Source organism: Sorex fumeus, unplaced genomic scaffold (assembly GCF_029834395.1).
Source record: "Sorex fumeus unplaced genomic scaffold, SorFum_2.1 ptg000061l, whole genome shotgun sequence".
Classification (NCBI taxonomy): domain Eukaryota; kingdom Metazoa; phylum Chordata; class Mammalia; order Eulipotyphla; family Soricidae; genus Sorex; species Sorex fumeus.
Window position 1 is genome coordinate 19,145,306 of NW_026606118.1, and position 19,312 is coordinate 19,164,617.

General features: G+C 45.2%; 1 protein-coding gene across 2 annotated transcripts in view; it reads left to right on the forward strand.

Annotated features, from left to right (window-relative positions):
- EPM2A (EPM2A glucan phosphatase, laforin) overlaps positions 1-11,150 on the forward strand; it is a 141,794-nt gene extending 130,644 nt beyond the window's left edge. For both annotated transcript variants that reach the window (XM_056126130.1, XM_056126129.1), the window contains exons 3-4: positions 333-574; positions 9,487-11,150. In XM_056126130.1, coding sequence (XP_055982105.1) covers positions 333-574; positions 9,487-9,764 — 520 coding nt within the window. In that variant the 3' untranslated portion in view covers positions 9,765-11,150. The remainder of the gene's footprint in view (positions 1-332; positions 575-9,486) is intronic.
- Positions 11,151-19,312: the final 8,162 nt, after the last annotated feature.

The following is a 19,312-nucleotide window of genomic DNA, read 5'->3' on the forward strand; positions in this document are numbered from 1 at the left end:
CCAGTTTTGCATGTTGGACAGTTCAGCATTAGGGTTGGGTGATGCATTGCTGCCAAGGCCCAGTCGTGCTGGAAGCCACTAGAACCACACAAGGGCCATATATTATGGCATTTGGGAGCCCATAAGTTCTGGGCACCGAGCTCCGGACCTTGTGCTTGCTGGGCATGCGTCCTAGCTCTCTCAGCTTTCCACCTATCTCCAGGCCTTCACGCTCATATACAACTTTCCCGGGGCCAGATTTAAAGGTTATTTGCATTTTAATACAAAATTTTTTTATGCCATTCCTCACATCTCAAATTATAATAATAGTTGACTCCATGTGTTCTTATTAGAATTCTGCACAATCTCTGGCTGGGCAGCTGTCCCCGCCAAGTGGAGCATGTGACCATCAGACTGAAGCATGAGTTGGGGATTACAGCTGTAATGAATTTCCAGACTGAGGCGGATATTCTGCAGAATTCCTGCGGCTGTAATCGCTACCAGGAACGCATGAGTCCAGACACTCTGGTGAAACTGTATAAGGAGGAAGGCTTGGTTTACATCTGGATGCCAACCCCCGATATGAGCACTGAAGGTAAGAGGTGGAAGAGTTTTTTCTTGTTTCTAATGAAAAAAAAATTGAGATAGTGTGATTTTTTTTTTCTTTTTGGGTCACACCTGATAATGCACAGGGGTTACTCCTAGCTCTGCACTCAGGAATTACTCCTGGTTGTGCTCGGGGGACCATATGGGATGCTGGGGATCGAACCTGGGTCAGCTGCGTACAAGGCCTTACCCACTGTACTATAGCTCCAGCCCCGGTATTGTGATTTAAAATGTGGTTAATGCTTTTTTTCTGTGTCCTAATTCAAACCCCTGCCCATTGCACACCTTTTCCTCCAAAGCTCTCAAGTTTGTTTATGAGATAGAAGAATCTTTCTGGTTTCCTAGTTGAAAGTGTTTCAGAGAGGTTCTTAAGGTCTATTACTTATCTGTCTTTCTAAAATCAAATGACCCATGACAAATAGAAATGGAATAAACAAATAAAAGGCTCTGTCTTCACACTCTAGCCAAAGTTCTGTTTCACACAACTTTGATTTGTTCAGTCATTACCTGATGTGATGTGTGTTAGGAGTCTACTGTGGGTGGCATTAGGTTATAAACTGGAAATTCAGGGGTGCAGAAGAGAGGCAGAGGAGCTTCTCTCTCTTTTTTTTCTTTTTGGGTCACACTCAGCAATGTACAGGGATTATTCCTGCCTCATTCACTCAGGAATTACTCCTGGCAGTGCTCAGGGGACCATATGGGATGTTGGGAATCGAACCAAGGTCGGCCGCGTGTAAGGCAAATGCCCTACCCGCTGTGCTATCGCTTCAGCCCCCAGAACAGCTTCTCTTCATGGGACATATAACCCTACAGGGAAGAGAGGTGCTACTCACATGACTTCAGACGAATTTAAAATCATGATGAGTTGTTTTGTTTTTGTTGTTCGAAAAATACACTTGCTATGAGAGCATGCTCAGACAAAACGGATATAGGAAAGGCTTTCCAGGGAAGTAAGTTATTCTAGAAGATGTGAAGATGGATTGGAAGGTACTAGGCAGGAAAGAGAATTTCAGGCAGGGTCTACAGCTCGAGAAGATTGGTTGATGCAGGAGAGTGTTGACTGTTGTAGGATCCAAAAGAAGGACCGTAGGTGTGCAGGTCAGAGAAGGGGGGAGAAGGGTTGGCAGTTCATGGCCCCAAGAGGGACTTCAGATCCTTTGCCGAAGTGGTGAGAAGCATTTGAAAGAACAAGAGGCTGGGACATGCCCACACAATCAATTTTTCACTCCAGACGAACACTCAGGTTGCATTGTGAAGGGTAGGTTGGAGAGGAAACCAGAATGGGTGTGAGGGTGCAAGTGAGACGGTCCCGCAGTCGTGAAGGTGAAGATTAATCAGAGAAGCGACATGGCACAGAGTAGCGGATCCACAGTGAAACCTCATTCTTTGCGCAAGTGTTGGCTGAGCCTGTTTTGATACAGATGAAATCCTGGTGACTTTTGGGTGTTTCCCAGCAGACAGGAACAACTGAAGACATCCTTCTGATTTAACAGTAAGAAGTGGCTTACACACGTTGAGCACTAATGACAGAAGAATGTGGTAGGCATGTGTCTTGTGCTCTAGGAGGACCATTTCCTGGGGAGGAGTGGGAAGTAGAATGGCTAAAGGAGTGTCATTGAATGTCATGGAGGTATGACAGGTCATTGTGGAGGGAGAGAGGCCATGCCAGGTGGAGGAAAAACAGAAACCATGGCGCCAAAGCATGAGAATTTAGAGTAATGACTCACATTGCAAACCTGGGTGTTTGAGACTTCTGGTAGAAAAGACAGCGGTATCTGAAGCCAGGAGAGCCACAAGACACAAGTGCTAGCAACCAGCTGTCGGCAGGGGGCAGCAGAGAGCTGTGGACCACTCACTGAGAGAATCTGGTGAACTGCTATTCTGGGGATAAGAAGGAAGAGAGGTCCTGATGCCTGGGAGGAAATGCCCACCACCAGCCCCCTTCCTCCAAAGAACACATTGCACGGCAAATATTCTAAAGAAGTTGCACACAAAGACTCATTTGCTTTTTGCAGTGACTCTGAAGGTTTTGTGGCCATCTCCCTTTTACAGTGAAAGAAACTGAGGCACAAAAGAAGTTAAGACCATTCAACAGAAGGTTGGAGTGAGGCATGGTCCGAATTTCAGTGCACGCAGTCTCAGAACAGTTCCCCCGACCTGTTGCAGCATCTCCCCGCTTGCTCACACAAACTCTTCACAAGAGGTCTGCAGAGATTCATAGTCCCACGTTATAAGGGCAGTCACTTATCTCCCCAGTGTCCAGGGGAAGAACAACCCGCAGAAGACAGTGAGGGAGCCTCGGCCCTGGGCCCTCTGGGCATCTCAGGTGGTCCTCCTGGGTGCTCCGAGCTGGATTTTAGAATCTGTTTTGGTTTTATTATATATATGGGCTGGAGTGATAGCACAGTGGGTAAGGCGTTTGCCTTGCATGCGGCCAATCCAAGTTCGATTTCTCCGCCCTCTTGGAGAGCCAGACAAGTTACCGAGAGTATCTCTCCCTCACAGCAAAGCTTGGCAAGCTACCCATGACGTATTTCGATATGCCAAACACAGTAACAATTGTCACAATGGAGATGTTACTGGGCCCACTCGAGCAAATTGATGAACAACGGGAGGACAGTGCTACAGTTTTGGTTTTATACGGACAGTGTTGGGGATTGAACCCAAAGCCTTTCACATGTCAGGAAGGTATTTTTATTGCTTAGCCATATCCCCATCCCTGCTGTGGAAACTGAGTTACCATGGGGTGAGGCACAGTCTTGGTTCCTGAAGATGTCAGTTTGGTATTCCTCCTGGGAATGCTGATTCAAGGAAATGAGATGAAGATATTGAGTTCTTTTTTTTTTTCATAAAGAGGGGAGAAAGGGAGGGAGAGAGGGAGAGGGAGAGAAAGAGAGAGAAGGAGAGAGAGAGGGAGAAAGAGAGAGGGAGACAGAGAGGGGGGAGAGAGGGAGAGAGAGAGAAAGAGAGAGAGAGAATTACTGCACAGAAGAGAAATTATTGACTCTAGGTTCATTGTGTGAATCTGGTTCCCAAACCAAGGCTGTTGTTAGGGTGGTATGCCTGTAGCACCCAGAGGCATGCTGAATTTTCACTTCAGGTTTCGTTTATTTCTTTTTATTGAAGTAACACTGCATTGTAAGGTGATGTATAGCATGAAGCCCTGCCACTTGCAGCCATGCAGCTAGACCTAGAGGGTCCGAGGCTTAGTGAAATGAGCCAGATGGAGAAAGACAGACTCGACCTGATTCTCACATCTCGGGTTTGGATTTGACGGCACTGTTATCCCTTTGGAGAATGGTGAGAAAAGGCTGTGGTGAGCAGTGAGACAGCCGCTAAATAGGCGCCCTCCCATCCTGCAGCTGCTAATCCCCCCCCCCCCCCCCCCCCCCAGGCCTCAAGCACTCCAGCTCATTCATACCACACTGTGCACACTGTGAGCATAAACAGAAACCTGAGGGGGAAAAAAAACATGCCCAGAGACCCACTGGGGTTGTATTGAAGACGTGATTAGGTCACAGTCCCCACGTGCCAGGAACAATGGTGGCGTGCCCTCCACGTGTCATAGCAGTGTGACAGCCATGAAAATGTCCACGTGGTGAACAACAGCCACCGAGACTGACCGCTTCCAGGATGTCTTTGTTTCAGCATGGCCCTGTGAGTAACCAAAGGGTTAACGACCCTCCCTGGGTCACAGGTTTTTTTTTTTTTTTTAACCAGTAGATCGATCTGTGGGATCTTGGCTCACAGTATTAGCACAACTAAGGTATAGATGAATTCGGCGGGATATTTTTAGAACCTGGAGAAAAACCCAGCTGGAAGTGTTTGGAGCTGCGGCATAATCCTGTCAGGTACTGCCTGAGAAAGACGACAGTTCGTTAGACCCAACTGTCACCACTGGTTGTCACAGGGCCTGTTGTAATCAATTGTACCATCGATCTGTACCCGTGTACATTTTGTCATATGCAGAGGAGTTGTCTAGGTTTTTTTTGTCTTCTTTTCTAATTCTTTTAAAAAAATTCTAGTTTCTGTCTACATCCACCTGAGTCGCAAACAGATAGCACCCCCCAAAGCAGCACCCTCCAGAGAGCAGCAAATATGCACCCTTCGCCTGAGGACTGTCTTGTGACCCCGTCTGTGAGGTGCTGCTGATACCAGATTATTGCTCTGCCTTCCCGCCGTGAGAATCACTGCCCAAGCCCTTGGCCACCCCTTCTGCTCAATGCTCTCGAGTTCTTTTCTTTGACTCAGTGCCCTGAATTCAGCTCTGCTCTGGTGGAAAGACTTTCCTCCCTGTGGGCCTCCCACTCTGGGATCGAGTCTGCTCATGACCACAGCTGTGTGGTATGGGGCCATCCAGGGCATGCATGGGGCAAACGGGGGTGGTGACAGTACGCACCGTACAGGATTAGAATAGAACCAGGGGCCAGAGATCCAGGTTCGAATCCCAGACAATACATATGGTTCTCCCAGCACTAGCTGGGGTCTCTCCTGAGCACAGAGCCAGAGTTAGCGCCTAGCAAATGCTGAGGGTAGCCCCCAAACAAAATGTACTATTATGAAAGTGATGAGGAATGGATATGAATGTGTTTTGAACGTCACAAAAGTTGGGACAGTGGTTTTAACAGATCTTAATCTTTGTTGCATCATGGGATTAATCTGTCACTGTCACTGTCCTACTGTTGTTCATCGATTTGCTTGAGAGGACCCAGTAACATCTCCATTGTGAGACTTGTTTTTACTGTATTTGGCATGTCAAATACGTCACGGGTAGCTCACCAAGCTTTGCCGTGCGGGCGAGATACTCTCAGTAGCTTGCCAGGCTCTCGTGAGAGGGGTGGAGGAATCGAACCCGGGTCGACTGGTCGGCCTCATGCAAGGCAAAAGCCCTATCACTGTGCTGCCAGACAATATTTCTTCTAAGCCACAATGCTGTGCAGAAGAGGAACAATGGGTATTGGAACGAGGTTTCCAAAAGGAAGTTGATGGATGGTTTACCCAGCAAGGAAAATTGCTAACCCCTGGACCAATGCAGTAAAATATTACTAAAGGATTATGATTTAACTCTGGTGAAAACCATCTTCCATGGGAAGGGACTGAACAGAAAGTAAGGTAGAAGTAACTCAGAACTGTGCTTTCTGTGCCATGAATGAACCTAGTGGAAATCTTAAGCCTCCTCTCCTAACACCTGTTCCGCATCAAGGAACTTAGACAGAGGAGTATTGACAGCTTGACCTCATGCAAATAATCAAATGCTCATATGTTCAAGGTATAAATATCTGTTGGTTCTTATTGATAGCTTCAGTGTATGGGCAGAAGCTTTTCCAATCTGTACTGAGAAAGCCAAAGAATGGCTTGGTGTTTCTGTGTCCATTAGAAAAATCTGGACACAGGAAGTCATTTTTCTATCGACCAAACCTGTGGGTAGACTTATTCCTTTCCATTATTTTAATGATACATATGGCTATATCTATATAGATATAGAATGGCTGGAGCCATAGCATAGGGCAAGGCCGAATGGCCACCCCAGGTTCGATTCCTCCGCCCCTCTTGGAGAGTCCGGCAAGCTACAGAGAGTATCTTGCCCGCACAGCAAAGCCTTGCAAGCTACCCGTGATGTATTCTATATGCCAAACACAGTAACAACAAGTCTCACAATGGAGACATTACTGGTGCCCGCTCAAGCAAATCGATGAACAACAGGAGCACAGTGCTACTCTACATGAAAGCCAGGAAGTAACTCAGCTCTGGCTGCGGGTGCTGCTCATCTTTTTTTTTTCTTATTTTATTAGTGAAACACCATGAGGTACAGTTATAGGCTTATAAATTTTGTGCTTGGGTTTCAGTTATACAATGATCAAGTACCCATCCCTCCACCAGTGCCCGTCATCCATCACCATGGGTCCCAGCATCCCCCCCCACCCCCCATGCTGCTCATCCTTTTAACGCCAGGACCTAAAGGCCGTGTGGCCCGGGTGAAGTGTTTGTCGCTGGAATCCCTTCAAGCGGACACACTATGCCGGTGCCCTGCTCCTCAGGGCGCTGCCGCCGACTCCTGAGACCTGTGAACTAGAGATGTGTCAGCAGCGCTGGAGCACTGGAACAGCACTGTCCTCCCATTGTTCATCAATTTGCTTGAGCGGGCACTAGTAACGTCTCCATTGTGAGACTTGTTGTGACTGTTTTTGGCATATCGAATACGTCATGGGGAGCTTGCCAGGCCCGGGTTTGATTTCTCCACGCCTCTCGGAGACCCTGGCAAGCTACTGAGAGTATTTTGCCTGCACACCTCACCCAGAGAGTACTAAAGCCCAAACTGAGCCATAAACCAATGACTTCCCTACTGCATGCTGGGCTCGGCTGGCTCTGAGGGGATTTGCTCTCAGGGGCCATCATCTACAAAAGTTCCAACCTAAAGAAAATAAAATACCCCTTGACCTGTGACAGAGTGTGGGATGTTGGCAGTATACGCATTTAGGAATAAAGGGGGTCCCCAGGATAGCACTTGTGGTGTCACCCAGAGTCCCTACTTTGGATGTTTTATCTACTTAGGCTCCATCCAGTTAAATTCTATATGAATTAAATATATGACATTTCCATTCTTTGAAAATGGCAGTTCTTCAGAGCAACACAGAAATAAATATTTGTTATAAAATATTCCATGTTTCCAATTCCAAATTGGCAATGTACTTGAAACGCTAAACCCTTTGCAAGGGTTGAACACTCCACAGGGGTTAATTCCACAGCAAGACGCTGTGATTCTTACTTTGTAACATTAGAGTCCTTGACTGCTCCTAGGTGCTCAACAGCATTCTTTAAGAATACGAATATAAACAAAATAAAACAATGCCCAAGACTATCACTGTGATCTGAGACACTCAGAAAAGCAGCCTTTGATCTAGTGTTTTGGCCACGCCTTCTCAGGCTAACTGTACTAGGGATGAACAAAAGCTTCCAGAGAGCCTAGGGATATGGTCCCAGTGGTAGAACTCAAAAGTCGCATGTGTGAGGTCCCAGGTTGAATTCCTGGCACCACATGGCCCCATTAGCACTGTCGCTTGCGATAGCAATAAATACTCACATATGCATACTCATAAACGCATAAATACCCCCCCCCCCCCAATTTCCTGTCAATATGCAAGCAGGCCCAGTAACATCTCCATTTTGAGACTGTTACTGTGTTTGGCATACTGAATATGTCACGGGTAGTGGGCTGGAGCGATAGCACAGCAGGTAGGGCGTTTGCCTTACAAGTGGTCAACATGGCTGACCCGAGTTTGATTCCTCCGCCCCTCTCAGAGAGCCTGGCAAGCTACTGAGAGTATCTCACCCGCACGGCAAAGCCTGGCAAGCTACCCATGACGTATTCGATATATTCGATATGCCAAACACAATAACAAGTCTCACAATGTTACTGGGCCTGCTAGAGCAAATTGATGAACAATGGGAGGACAGTGACAGTGACAGACTAAAAGTGAATACAGAAAGTAGAGTATCCACTTAAATCTTTGAATATGGTTTGTGTCCCTCTTAGATAGAGAGAAACTGAGGGGTTCTCCAGGCCCGGTGGGACTTTGATCATCTTTGCTGGGATGGTGAGGCCAGAGCACTGTGTATAGAGTTGGCTCCAGCAGGGAGAGTGACTCCCAGTTCATTAAGGGAAGGACCAAGGGACATCTCTGGCAGGGAGTCTAAACTCACTCACGTGAGATGGGGGGACCTGGGGCCCTTGGTAAGGGGTGCAGTGCCGTCACTGAGTTGGGGTGCCCTTCTGCCTTTCCAAGTCTGTAGCAGGTGATCCTGGATGGAGCTCTTCTATGTGGGTCCCCAGGGGAGCCCCCAGATCTCTTGGACCCTTGGGTCACAGAGGGTAGGAGAGTTAGGGAGTATCCGGTCACAGATACGCATGAAGTGGTAATACAGGGCTCTGTGGCCTCTTCTGGCGTGCTTTCTTGGTGGCATTCACACAGACGAGGCCCCCCCCCACATCCCCTGAGCACCCCCAGTGCCTTTTCTCTGAAAGCCTGTGTGGAGAAAGCTACAGGAGCTGGATGAGTTTAGAGGCATCTCTGTCCTGGAATGAGAGTTTGCTCTCTAAATGTGGCGAGAAGATTTTTGAATCATCGAATAATCCACATAAAAGTGAAGGTCGTAGCTGTATAAATTGTTAACCCGTAAGAAAGATGGAATCATTTTTAGCATGGTTACCATGTAGGGCTACACAAACAATCGCTTATACCATGTATTCCCAGTTAATAAGAGCTCTGTTCCGCGGGGCCGGCGCTGGAAGTTCACATGTGGTGTGTGAGTAAGATGGACTCCTTGCAATAAGGTTAAGTCTGTGCTTTCCATTCCCCCGGAAGATCCTCTTGGATGAAAGGAAACTCAGGTGACAGCATCTGTCAGTCAGGCGCCTTTTGAAAACCTCTGCCTGGACCTTTTTTTTTTTTTTTTGGCTTTTGGGTCACTTCTGGCAATGCACAGGGGTTACTTCTGGCTCTGCACTTAGGAATTACCCCTAGTGGTGCTCAGGGGACCATATGGGATGCTGGGAATCGAACCCGGGTCGGTGGGGTGCAAGGCAAAACGCTACCCACAGGGCTATCACTCCAGCCCCTGACTGGACCCTTTTGATTACAACAACCCGTCCTCCTGATGGTGAGCACTCGCTGACTTTTGTTTCTGGGGAGATGAGCACCCACGCAGAAGGAGCTGGTCCATGTGATGGGTCTGTGGCACCCTCAGTCCCGCTGCAGTGCCCTTCCTCCTCTCCTGTCCTGTGGAAATGGTTCTCACTTGCTTTGCAAGCCAAAGGCAAATGGTTCTACCCCTGCCTCTCGGAAATTGTGAGCCTGAGACCCTGCCCTCATTCACTCGTCCCCTGTGTTTCTCCCTCTCCAGGTCGAGTGCAGATGCTGCCCCAGGCGGTGTGTCTCTTGCACGGACTGCTGGAGAATGGACACACAGTGTACGTGCACTGCAATGCCGGGGTGGGTCGCTCCACGGCGGCCGTGTGTGGCTGGCTCCTGTACGTGCTGGGCTGGCAGCTGAGGAAGGTGCAGTACTTCGTCATGGCCAAGCGGCCGGTCGTGTACATTGATGAGGATGCCCTGACCCAGGCCCAAGAAGATTTTTTCCAGAAATTCGGGAAAGTCTGTGCTTCCAAATGTCGCGTGTAGTTGGGCCACTGACCTCTTTCCCACCCCCTTTCCTTGGGGGGTGAGGCGCTTAGGGGCTTTGGGTACCATGACCCAGAAACAGAGGATCTGCCTGAATTGAAATGACCCCGCGGTCCCGCCTGGCATGTTCACGTTAGTCAGGGGCTGACTTTCTGGCAGCCTTCGGTTGAGCTGTGCCTTTGAAGTATTTCCCAAAGAAGCTGTGACTTGTGCATGAGAAAATGCCTCAGAGCAGGTGGGCCCTGCATTATCCTTGTAGTCAGAGAGGAGAGGGCTGCATGCAGTTTCCTCATCCCAGGAAGAGAAGCCCTTTGCTTCACAGACACTGCCTCTGCGGGATTCTGGACTTTGTGCTGTTCTTCCTCCCGACGTTGCACCATGGCACACAGAAGGAAAGGCAGGGTATCATGAAGGTTTCTTGACTTATGTTTCTGTCACCCATATGCACGCATGCCCGCACACATGCAAATGCACACACGCCCACACGCATGCAAACGCACACGTGTGCACACACGTACACGCACACACACATGCACACACGCATGCAGACACACACACAACATATGCACACACACACGCACACACACACCAGTTTTGTAGAACTGAAATGAAGTTACTGATTGAGAGTGGGTCAGTTGCCAAGGAAAGAAATAGAGCAAAAACCTAGCCTGTGAAAAAGAGTCCCCATGAGCATTGAAGGATGACTGGGTGGAGGTTGTTCACAGTTGTTGAGGCAGCTCTGAAGCTCCCAAACCCACGAGAGCTCTTAGCAGTGAGTTCCTTGGGAGGCAATGAAAATAGGGGGTGATCTCAGGACATTGCTTTGTCACCAGCCCTACCTAGAGTAACCCAGGGGCATCATGGCCAGAATCCCTTTGTGGAAGCTGAACCTGAGGCCTGATCAGGAAAGGCTCGAGCCCCTGGGAGAGGAGGAGCTCCAGAGGAATGGAACGCTGTGAGAGGGAGCACAGTGGGCTGGGTGCGCTCCAGGTGTCACCCCATCCCGGAACCTGCCAGGAGTGAGCCCTGGCTGCAAAGCTAAGAGTCAGCCCTAAGCAGAATAACCAAAAGCAAAACAAAAACAGAGAAGACCAAAAATTCCAAGTCCTTTCCCCTAGACACAGCCTGGGAAAAGACCGTTGGTCTCTTCTGGGGAAAGAGGTGGTCTCCGCTGGGGAAAATGCCTGTAAAACCAACTTTGCAAAAGCAGCCAGGGCGCATCTCCATTCTGAGTTCCCAAATTTCAACTTGGGATGTGTACTTCTTTTTACTTGATGGGGCTCTCTCTTCTCTGGAAAAGACAGTTGTATTCTCTTTGGAATGTGCTTTTCTTCTTCTCCCTCACTCCTTCTCCTCATATTTCCTCAATAAAATTATTTTATTTCACTATTTGTCTTCTCCTGAAATTCCTTTTTCATAAATGATGATGATGACAAACCTGCAGAACCTGGGAGACCTGGGTGGGGTCAGGACTGACTTTCTCTCCTTACACAGAGCAAGCCTTACTCCAGCCCACAGCCCTGCTCCAGAAAACTCCAGAAAACTCCGGGGTTGGGGCCTCAGGTACACCTTGGCGGCTGCCTTGGAGCTAGTGGGATGCTTGCATCCATGCCTGGCTAGTGACAGAAACCTATGACAGAAACCCTTCCCCAGGTCAGTCAAGCTGTAGAGCTGTAGAACTCTCTCCAGAAGCTACAGTGATTTTAGCTCCGGTGTATAAAGTTTCCTTACCTCCCATAACACTGCATGGAATTCAAAGTAGACCCCTTACCTGTTGTTTGCATTGAGACTTAATGAGCAGAGCTAGCATTCCAAGGTCTTGTGACAATTCAGGGCTACTTTATAACACATGTTTATTTGACTCAGTGCCTTTCCAGTACAGCTTGTTTTTCTAGCATACTGTGGCGAATTCAATTTCTCTCTTCAGAAGAAGGTCGATATTTCCATAGAAGTCTGACAGTGAGAAATGGAACAGTATGTTGATCAGTAGCCAAGGAATTTAGGGACGTAGTTATATTTTGTACGACCTAATTTAGAGCATGGTGGGCCACCTCAAGACCAAAGTATCCTGAGCCATAGTGCATTGGACAGGTTGTACTGCATTACCAAAGGAGGTCTATGAGCTCAAATCCATACCCGTTTATTCTACCAGACAGGAACAATCCTTGCCCAGTCCTCCATACCAAATGCGGTATGTCTCTGGAGTATGAAATTTATTGTTTTGGGCTCTACAGGAAGCTCAAAGAATTTTAGTATCAGGAGACATGAAGAAATTGTGGTTACATGAAGTGGCCAGTGGCCAGTGTCATATGGTGATGAACAGATGAAAGAGAGACTCAAGCAAGACTCAAAGGCCATACTTATATTCTAGTTGGCTCCCATGCATATTTTCCTGTTCCTTCTTTTCTGCCACAAATATTTATGGAAAGATACGAGAGACCTTGACTTAGGAGTGGTGGGGGTTGGAGAGCTGTAGGACTCCATGACTCAGGGGTGATGAAGTCAAACTTGAGTAGAGGTATGTAGACAGGACACACTTCAGTTTTACAATGCAGAGTTTATAATCCAGCTTTAAATAATATGAAGCCCAGGTCTCTTTAAAAGCAAATACTGTAGTTAAGGAACCCACTTACAGTCTAATCTGAAAAGTATAGTATTTCTGATGAATTATGATGTAAGTTTGTGTTCCAGTGTCTGAGTTCAGCAATGTCTTTTATATGCCTATAAAAAAGGCAGTAGGAGGTAGATTTTCTCCTTTTTTCCCCCTCCATTGGACACAATTTACAAACTGATTTATCAGCTATTGAAGAAGGTCTTGTTTTCAACAAAAGGGATGTCCAGTGTATTTCTTAATCACCTGGAATCTGTGCTAAATAAAAGCATTAAAATGATTCCTGTGTACAGAATTTTAAAAGAATGCTATTAATCGAAGGTCCAAAAGAACAAACTGTATTTTCTTACTTGTAAGGAGCCAGTGAGCTAAGCTAAATTGATTTTTCCTTGTCACTCTTACTTTTTTGTTACCTGATGAAAACTGGCAGTTATGCGACAAAAGAAAGTTAGAAGTGAGGACGTCACACAAAAACTAGGATGAAAAACTGACTCAGGAGTGTGTCAGAGAAAATCAAAGCAGATATCATGTCAGTAGCTGTTTGTCATGGGCATTAGCAAAACTCTCTTTTACAGATTTCTCAGGTCAGAATATCTTCCTCATGATAAAGAAATGTCCAAATGAGATTGCATTGGAAAAATCTAAAAACACACACATGCTTTCACTTGGAACAGCATTATGATGTGGGCTAATCTTGCCTTAGCCTCAGAAATAATGAGGGGCTGGAGCAATAGTACAGTGGGTAAGGTACTTGCCTTGCATGTGGCCAAACCAGGTTCAATCTCTGGCCTCAAGTACCACCAGAAGTAACCCCTGAGCATTGCTGGGTTTGCCCCTCCCCCACAAAAAAAAAAACAACAAAAGAAATAATGGCAAAAACCACTTGCCTTAGTCTAAGAATAATGATGAATATGATGAAGAAATGTGGTTAGGCCTTTGGAAATTATTAGGAAGTAAAAAGGAAATATTTGAAGACAAGTTAGGTAGGAACTGGTTAGAAACTGAGAACTTGTTATAAATAGGAAAAAAAGGTGTATGTGTGTGTCGGGGAGTGATAGTTAAATATTTTGATCAAAAGTTAAAATGGAAACTATCTTAACCTATATTTTAGTTACTTTATTTTACAGAGGAGCAGTTAAGATGCAGAGGTAGTAAATGACTCTCCTTGGGGCAAAGCATTTAATTGAGGAAAGGAATAATCTAGGAAGATAGGTCAGGAGATTTATTGGTAGTATCAGGCACAGGAGGAGAATTAATGGGAATGAAAACAGATGGTATTTTTAATGGGGAAGAATTGGCGGGAGGTTTCTAGAAAGTGGAGGAAGTGAAAGAAACATAGCCGAAATGAGAAAGGCCAAGAACAACCAACTACCTAAACAAAAAGGTGTTTTCTTTTATACAGATTCTATGAGAGGGATTGAGAAGGAAGATATCATGCTGGAGAGAGAGGTTATAATCAAGGTTTTGTCCAGGGTGGACAGGCAAGCAAACTATTCTGCTTCAGAGACTAGATTACTATGGGAGTAAGGACCAGCTAGTTGCAATGTGTTTACTAAATTGGGTGTGTGAATGTACAGTGGTGGTTTAGCTGTGTTAAAAAAAAGGGGATATCTGCTAGGATGTCGGACTAAGAATAAAGGACTGATTAATTGACTTCTTTTTCTGTCTGTCTGTCTGTCTGTGTCTGTCTCTCTCTTCATTTTAGTGGAAGCGTCATGATTTACAAAGTTGGTTCCTGTTTGGGTTTTTTTTTCTTTTTGGGTCACACCCAGCAATGCACAGGGGTTACTCATGGCTCTGCACTCAGGAATTACTGCTGGTAGTGCTCAGGGGACCATATGGGATGCTGGGAATTAAACCCGGGTTGTCCGTGTGCAAGGCAAATGCCTTACCCACTGTACTATTGCTCAAGCCCCCCTGTTTGGGTTTTATACATAAAATATTCCTTCACTGGTCCCGTCAGCAAGTTCATCTTCCTCCACCAGTGTTCCCCAATTCCCTCTCCCAAGTCTGCCATTTTTCGTTTGTTGACTTAAGATTCCTTCTCCTTTTTGGATCATTTTTAGCAAATTATTTATAAAAAGCAATATGAAATAAATTATTTAGGGCCTGCTATTGGGGCAGGTTTGGGTGGTGGTTGGGAAAATTAGAAATAATGGTGGTGGGTAGGGTGTAATGGTGGTGTGATTGTTGTTGGAATATTGAATGTAATAAGTTATTGCGAACAACCTTGTAAAAATAAAATAATAAAAAAGATTTGATCTATTGATTCCGTGTTGTTGACTCTGGTTTGGTTATTTGGCTCTGTTATTCCTTAACACCACTGATGGGCATTGATTAACTCTTCTTTCTTCAAGATGAAATTTAAATGAGATAAACTTTAAAAAAAACTCATTCATATGACAGTGTTCAGTGTTTCTAGTGTTGCAAATAGAAACTTCTATTTGAAACTTCTATGTATTAAAACAGTCAACAGCCTAAAAGAAAATACGTTTAAAATGCTTGTTTTATACTTAGCCTTTTTTTCCCCATGTAAGATCACTCTACATTTGGTACCAAGGTATTTAACATGATAGTCTTTTGAATGACTTTTTTTTTTTTATCATCTTCTAAATTTGTCTCTCCAGTCTTTTATTTTTGATTCCTTGGCATTAATTTAATACAGGCATTAAATACTTGGTTTGTATATGTTAAGTTAGGTGTAGAATAGTTAAACATCTGGATTCCTATAGCTAGAGAGTAGAATATCCAAGTATCTATACAAGGGGAAACAACCTTCAAACTGAAATATAACCTGAAATTTTTATTTGGTCTAATGGACAGAATCCAAAGAACAAAGTTTGAGCTAGCTGAAATAGTCGAGAGACAGAAATGGTGGTGTCATTCAAATAAAAGATAGGAATTCCAGCATTATAATTGTGCCAGTCATTATACTGGTATTCCTAAAGGAAATGCTTTTTAGCATTTAGTGAATAAGATTGGTCTCATGGACAATGTTCTGAAGCTCCCCAACCCCCCCAAACCACCAAGTATCTGATAACATGGTAATTCCATACCCCCAATTTTTCAAAATTGATCGAAAACAACCTAAGTACTCATTAAAAAGTGAATGGATAAACAAAATGTGTTATATACACAATGGGATGCTATTTGGCTCTCAAAAAATGAAATCCTGCCATTTTCAATAATATATGGGCTTAGAGGACATTGTGTTTAGAGAAATAAGTCAGAGAAATATAAAAACTATGGTTTTACTCATACATGGTACATAAATAGCAGAAGTAAATAAAGCAAATTTAATTTTAGGTCATAAGACCAAATTAGTGTTTACCAGAGAGGAAGGGAGTATAAGTAGAGTGGATTATGTGTTTAAATATAAAGTCATCAAGTATAGAATTCTACTTTTACTGGTAGACATATACAGATGTTGATTTATAATGCTATATGCTTGAAATCTATATAATGTTATAAACCAATAGTATATCAAAGTTTAAGCATACTTAGTTTGCTATATATAATTGTTTAAGAAAATGGGATATATGTTTTCATGCAGTAGAAATCACCTAACTGAAAAGGTGTTTGTATGATCTCAGTGAAAATGCTTCTCTCATTGCACAAACAAGGAAAGTTCCTCCATTTGTTGTACAGAGGTGTTCAGACAAAGCTTATACCTACCTGCATCTCACATGTTAGCGGCTTATTTATATTTATTGAAATTACTGATAAATTTGTAGTTCTTTATTCTGTCGTTTATAGTTTAAAAATTCTGCTTTTTTCTATGTTTCTTAGTTTTTATGAATTTCTTGCTTTTTATTTTTTACTTTATCTCTTGCCCCATTACATCAAAGAACTTTATTGTTGACTTTAAATCACAGGTCTTTATTCCTGTGTCGACATTATTATGATAATCATGAGTTTTTGTCAGATATATTTTCTTTTATACTTTCTGTATATTTTAAAAGTCATTGATGACGTTAGGAAAATGATAAGGACATATTCTTCATCGCCAGAATTTGTATTACTGCTTCATCTCCATCCTGGTTTTTGTTTTCTTGGATCTCCCAGTTTTCTTTATGATTGAGATTTTAAACTCTTAAGGTCAGTGATCCCAAAAATCCTAGTCAGCATATCATTGCCCATCTTCCCTGCAGTACACCTGGGCAGGTATTCTGAGCTACTGCTATCTTTGCTTTATTTCATTCCATCATCAGCATGCTTCCAAAAGATTTTTTTCATGCTGACCTATCTTTTTACTATCTATAGTTTTCTTTATTTTAGTTACTATAATTTATTAGACCGTTAGTTTAGGCTTTTATGCTTACAGTGTTCCAGTACCCACATCCTTCACAGAATCCCCTTCCTCCACTATTATCTCAGCATTTCTCCCTCAAGTCCCCTTCCTCACTGTGTCTCTGCCATGGGAGGCTCAGTTCTGTAGACCAGTTCTCAGCTTTTCTTGCTTTTGTCCACCTTTTTTACCTTACTATGTTTCTCTATATCCCATATATGAGATGGATCAATCTGTATCTCTTTCCTTCCTTCTGATTGTCTATACACAACCAATCCCTTCCAGTTCCATCCTTGTAGTGGCAAGTTGCATGATACCATCTTTTCTTATAGCTACATAGTATCCCATTGTGTATGTATACCATAGTTTTTCTATTCAGTCATCTGCTTTTGGAAAACAATTTTGTTTCTAAATTTTTGGCTGCTGTGAATACTGCTATCATAAACAAAGGAGCACAAACTGTTTTTGTGCTTTCATAGGAGCACAATCTTTTTCAGGATAGAGTTCTGGGACCCATAGGATAGATGTTCAGAGTGGAGTTGTCGGATCAAATGGAAACTCAACTCCTTGTTTTTTGAGAAGTGTCCCTGTTGTTTCTCAAAAAAGCTGAACCAGTCAAAATTCCCACCAGCTGTGGATGAAATTTCACTTTCTCTGACATTCATGCCAACACCAGCTGTTTCTACTCTTTGTGATGTGTTCTAATCTCACCGACGTGCCCTTACATTTCATGATTTTAATTTACATTTCCTGATGATAAGTGGTGAGAATATGTACCACTGTCCTCCCGTTGTTCATCAATTTGCTCGAGCGGGCCCAGTAACGTCTCCATTGTGAGACTTGTTGTTACTGTGTTTGGCATATCGAATAGATCATGGGTAGCTTGCCAGGCTTTGCCGTGCAGGAGAGACACTCTTGGTAGCTTTCCAGGCTCTCCGAGAGTGGCAAAGAAATCGAACCCAGCTCGGGCAGGCCAGCTGCGCACAAGGCAATGCCCTACCGCTGTGCTATCTCTCCAACCATGGTGAGAATAATTTTTAAAATTTATCTGTTATATCCATGTGTATGTGTTCTTGAAGGAAGTTAAGGTTCATCTCTTTTCAAGTTTTAATGGGGTTTTTATGTTTTACTTGTTAAATTTTATCAGTGCCTTGCATATATTGATAATTCACTTTAAACTTTCTTTTCATTGTTGCAGGGAGAACTGCGTCTTCAAATTTTATATTCTAATGCCATTCAGGTGTCAGGAGGAATATTTGGCATGTATATGTCACCTTAAATCAGAATTCAGAATTTTCTCAGTCCCCCCCGCCCCCCCCCCCCCCAGCCAAGTCTCAATGCTAAATTTCTTTCCTAAGGACCATGTTCTATATCAACTTCATTCCTTAACATCTCCTTGGAACTGGGTATTTTCCAGAATATCTGCCAAACTCAGTTCCACAAACTAAAGTAACTACTTTCTTTTTTTTTTTTTTGTAAATGATTACATATTTTCTCTGCTGAGCAGACAGAGGTTATTCCTTAACTCCTTGTCCAGCCCGTCCTCACTACTCCCTCCTGCCCGATCCATTGTTCAAGTAAATTGAATGTCATGTTTACCTCTCTGTCTCTCTATCTCTCTATCTCAGTATCTCATCAAACTTTTTTTCAGCTATACCTTCCAATTACACGGCGCCAGGGGGCCAGGTGGTGGGTGTGACCCCCGCCTACTGGAATTTGGAGGATCTGGGTGGAAGATGCTCGACTCCAATTCGAGTAGGCTTGGAGGTCTCGGCCCCGGAACCCGCGTGGCTTTGTCCCTCTGCCAGTACCTTCAGGTGTGCGGAGAGTGGTCTCAGCATGGTGGTGGCTGGTCCTGGAGGTCTCCGGCTGCCGTAGCCCTGGCCGGGGCGGGGAGGAAAGCTCAACCCGCTCCCCTCCAAGGGACTCCGGGAAGGAACACCGAGGCGCGGGGGCAGAGACTGCACTGCTCTCGTCCGGGATCTGGATTTTATAGTCTCTGAGTCTTGGCCGCTGATGGGATTACACGGCGCTGATGGGATTACACGGCCACGCGGGTTCCGGGGCCGAGACCTCCAAGCCTACTCGGTGTTCCTTCCCGGAGTCCCTTGGAGGGGAGCGGGTTGAGCTTTCCTCCCCGCCCCGGAACACCGAGGCGTGGGGGCAGAGACTGCACTGCTCTCGTCCGGGATCTGGATTTTATAGTCTCTGAGTCTTGGCCGCTTGATGGGATTACACGGCGCCAGGGGGCCAGGTGGTGGGTGTGACCCCCGCCTACTGGAATTTGGAGGATCTGGGTGGAAGATGCTCGACTCCAATTCGAGTAGGCAGTCTCTTGGAGGGGAGCGGGTTGAGCTTTCCTCCCCGCCCCGGCCAGGGCTACGGCAGCCGGAGACCTCCAGGACCAGCCACCACCATGCTGAGACCACTCTCCGCACACCTGAAGGTACTGGCAGAGGGACAAAGCCACGCGGGTTCCGGGGCCGAGACCTCCAAGCCTACTCGAATTGGAGTCGAGCATCTTCCACCCAGATCCTCCAAATTCCAGTAGGCGGGGGTCACACCCACCACCTGGCCCCCTGGCGCCGTGTAATCCCATCAGCGGCCAAGACTCAGAGACTATAAAATCCAGATCCCGGAACCGCGCGG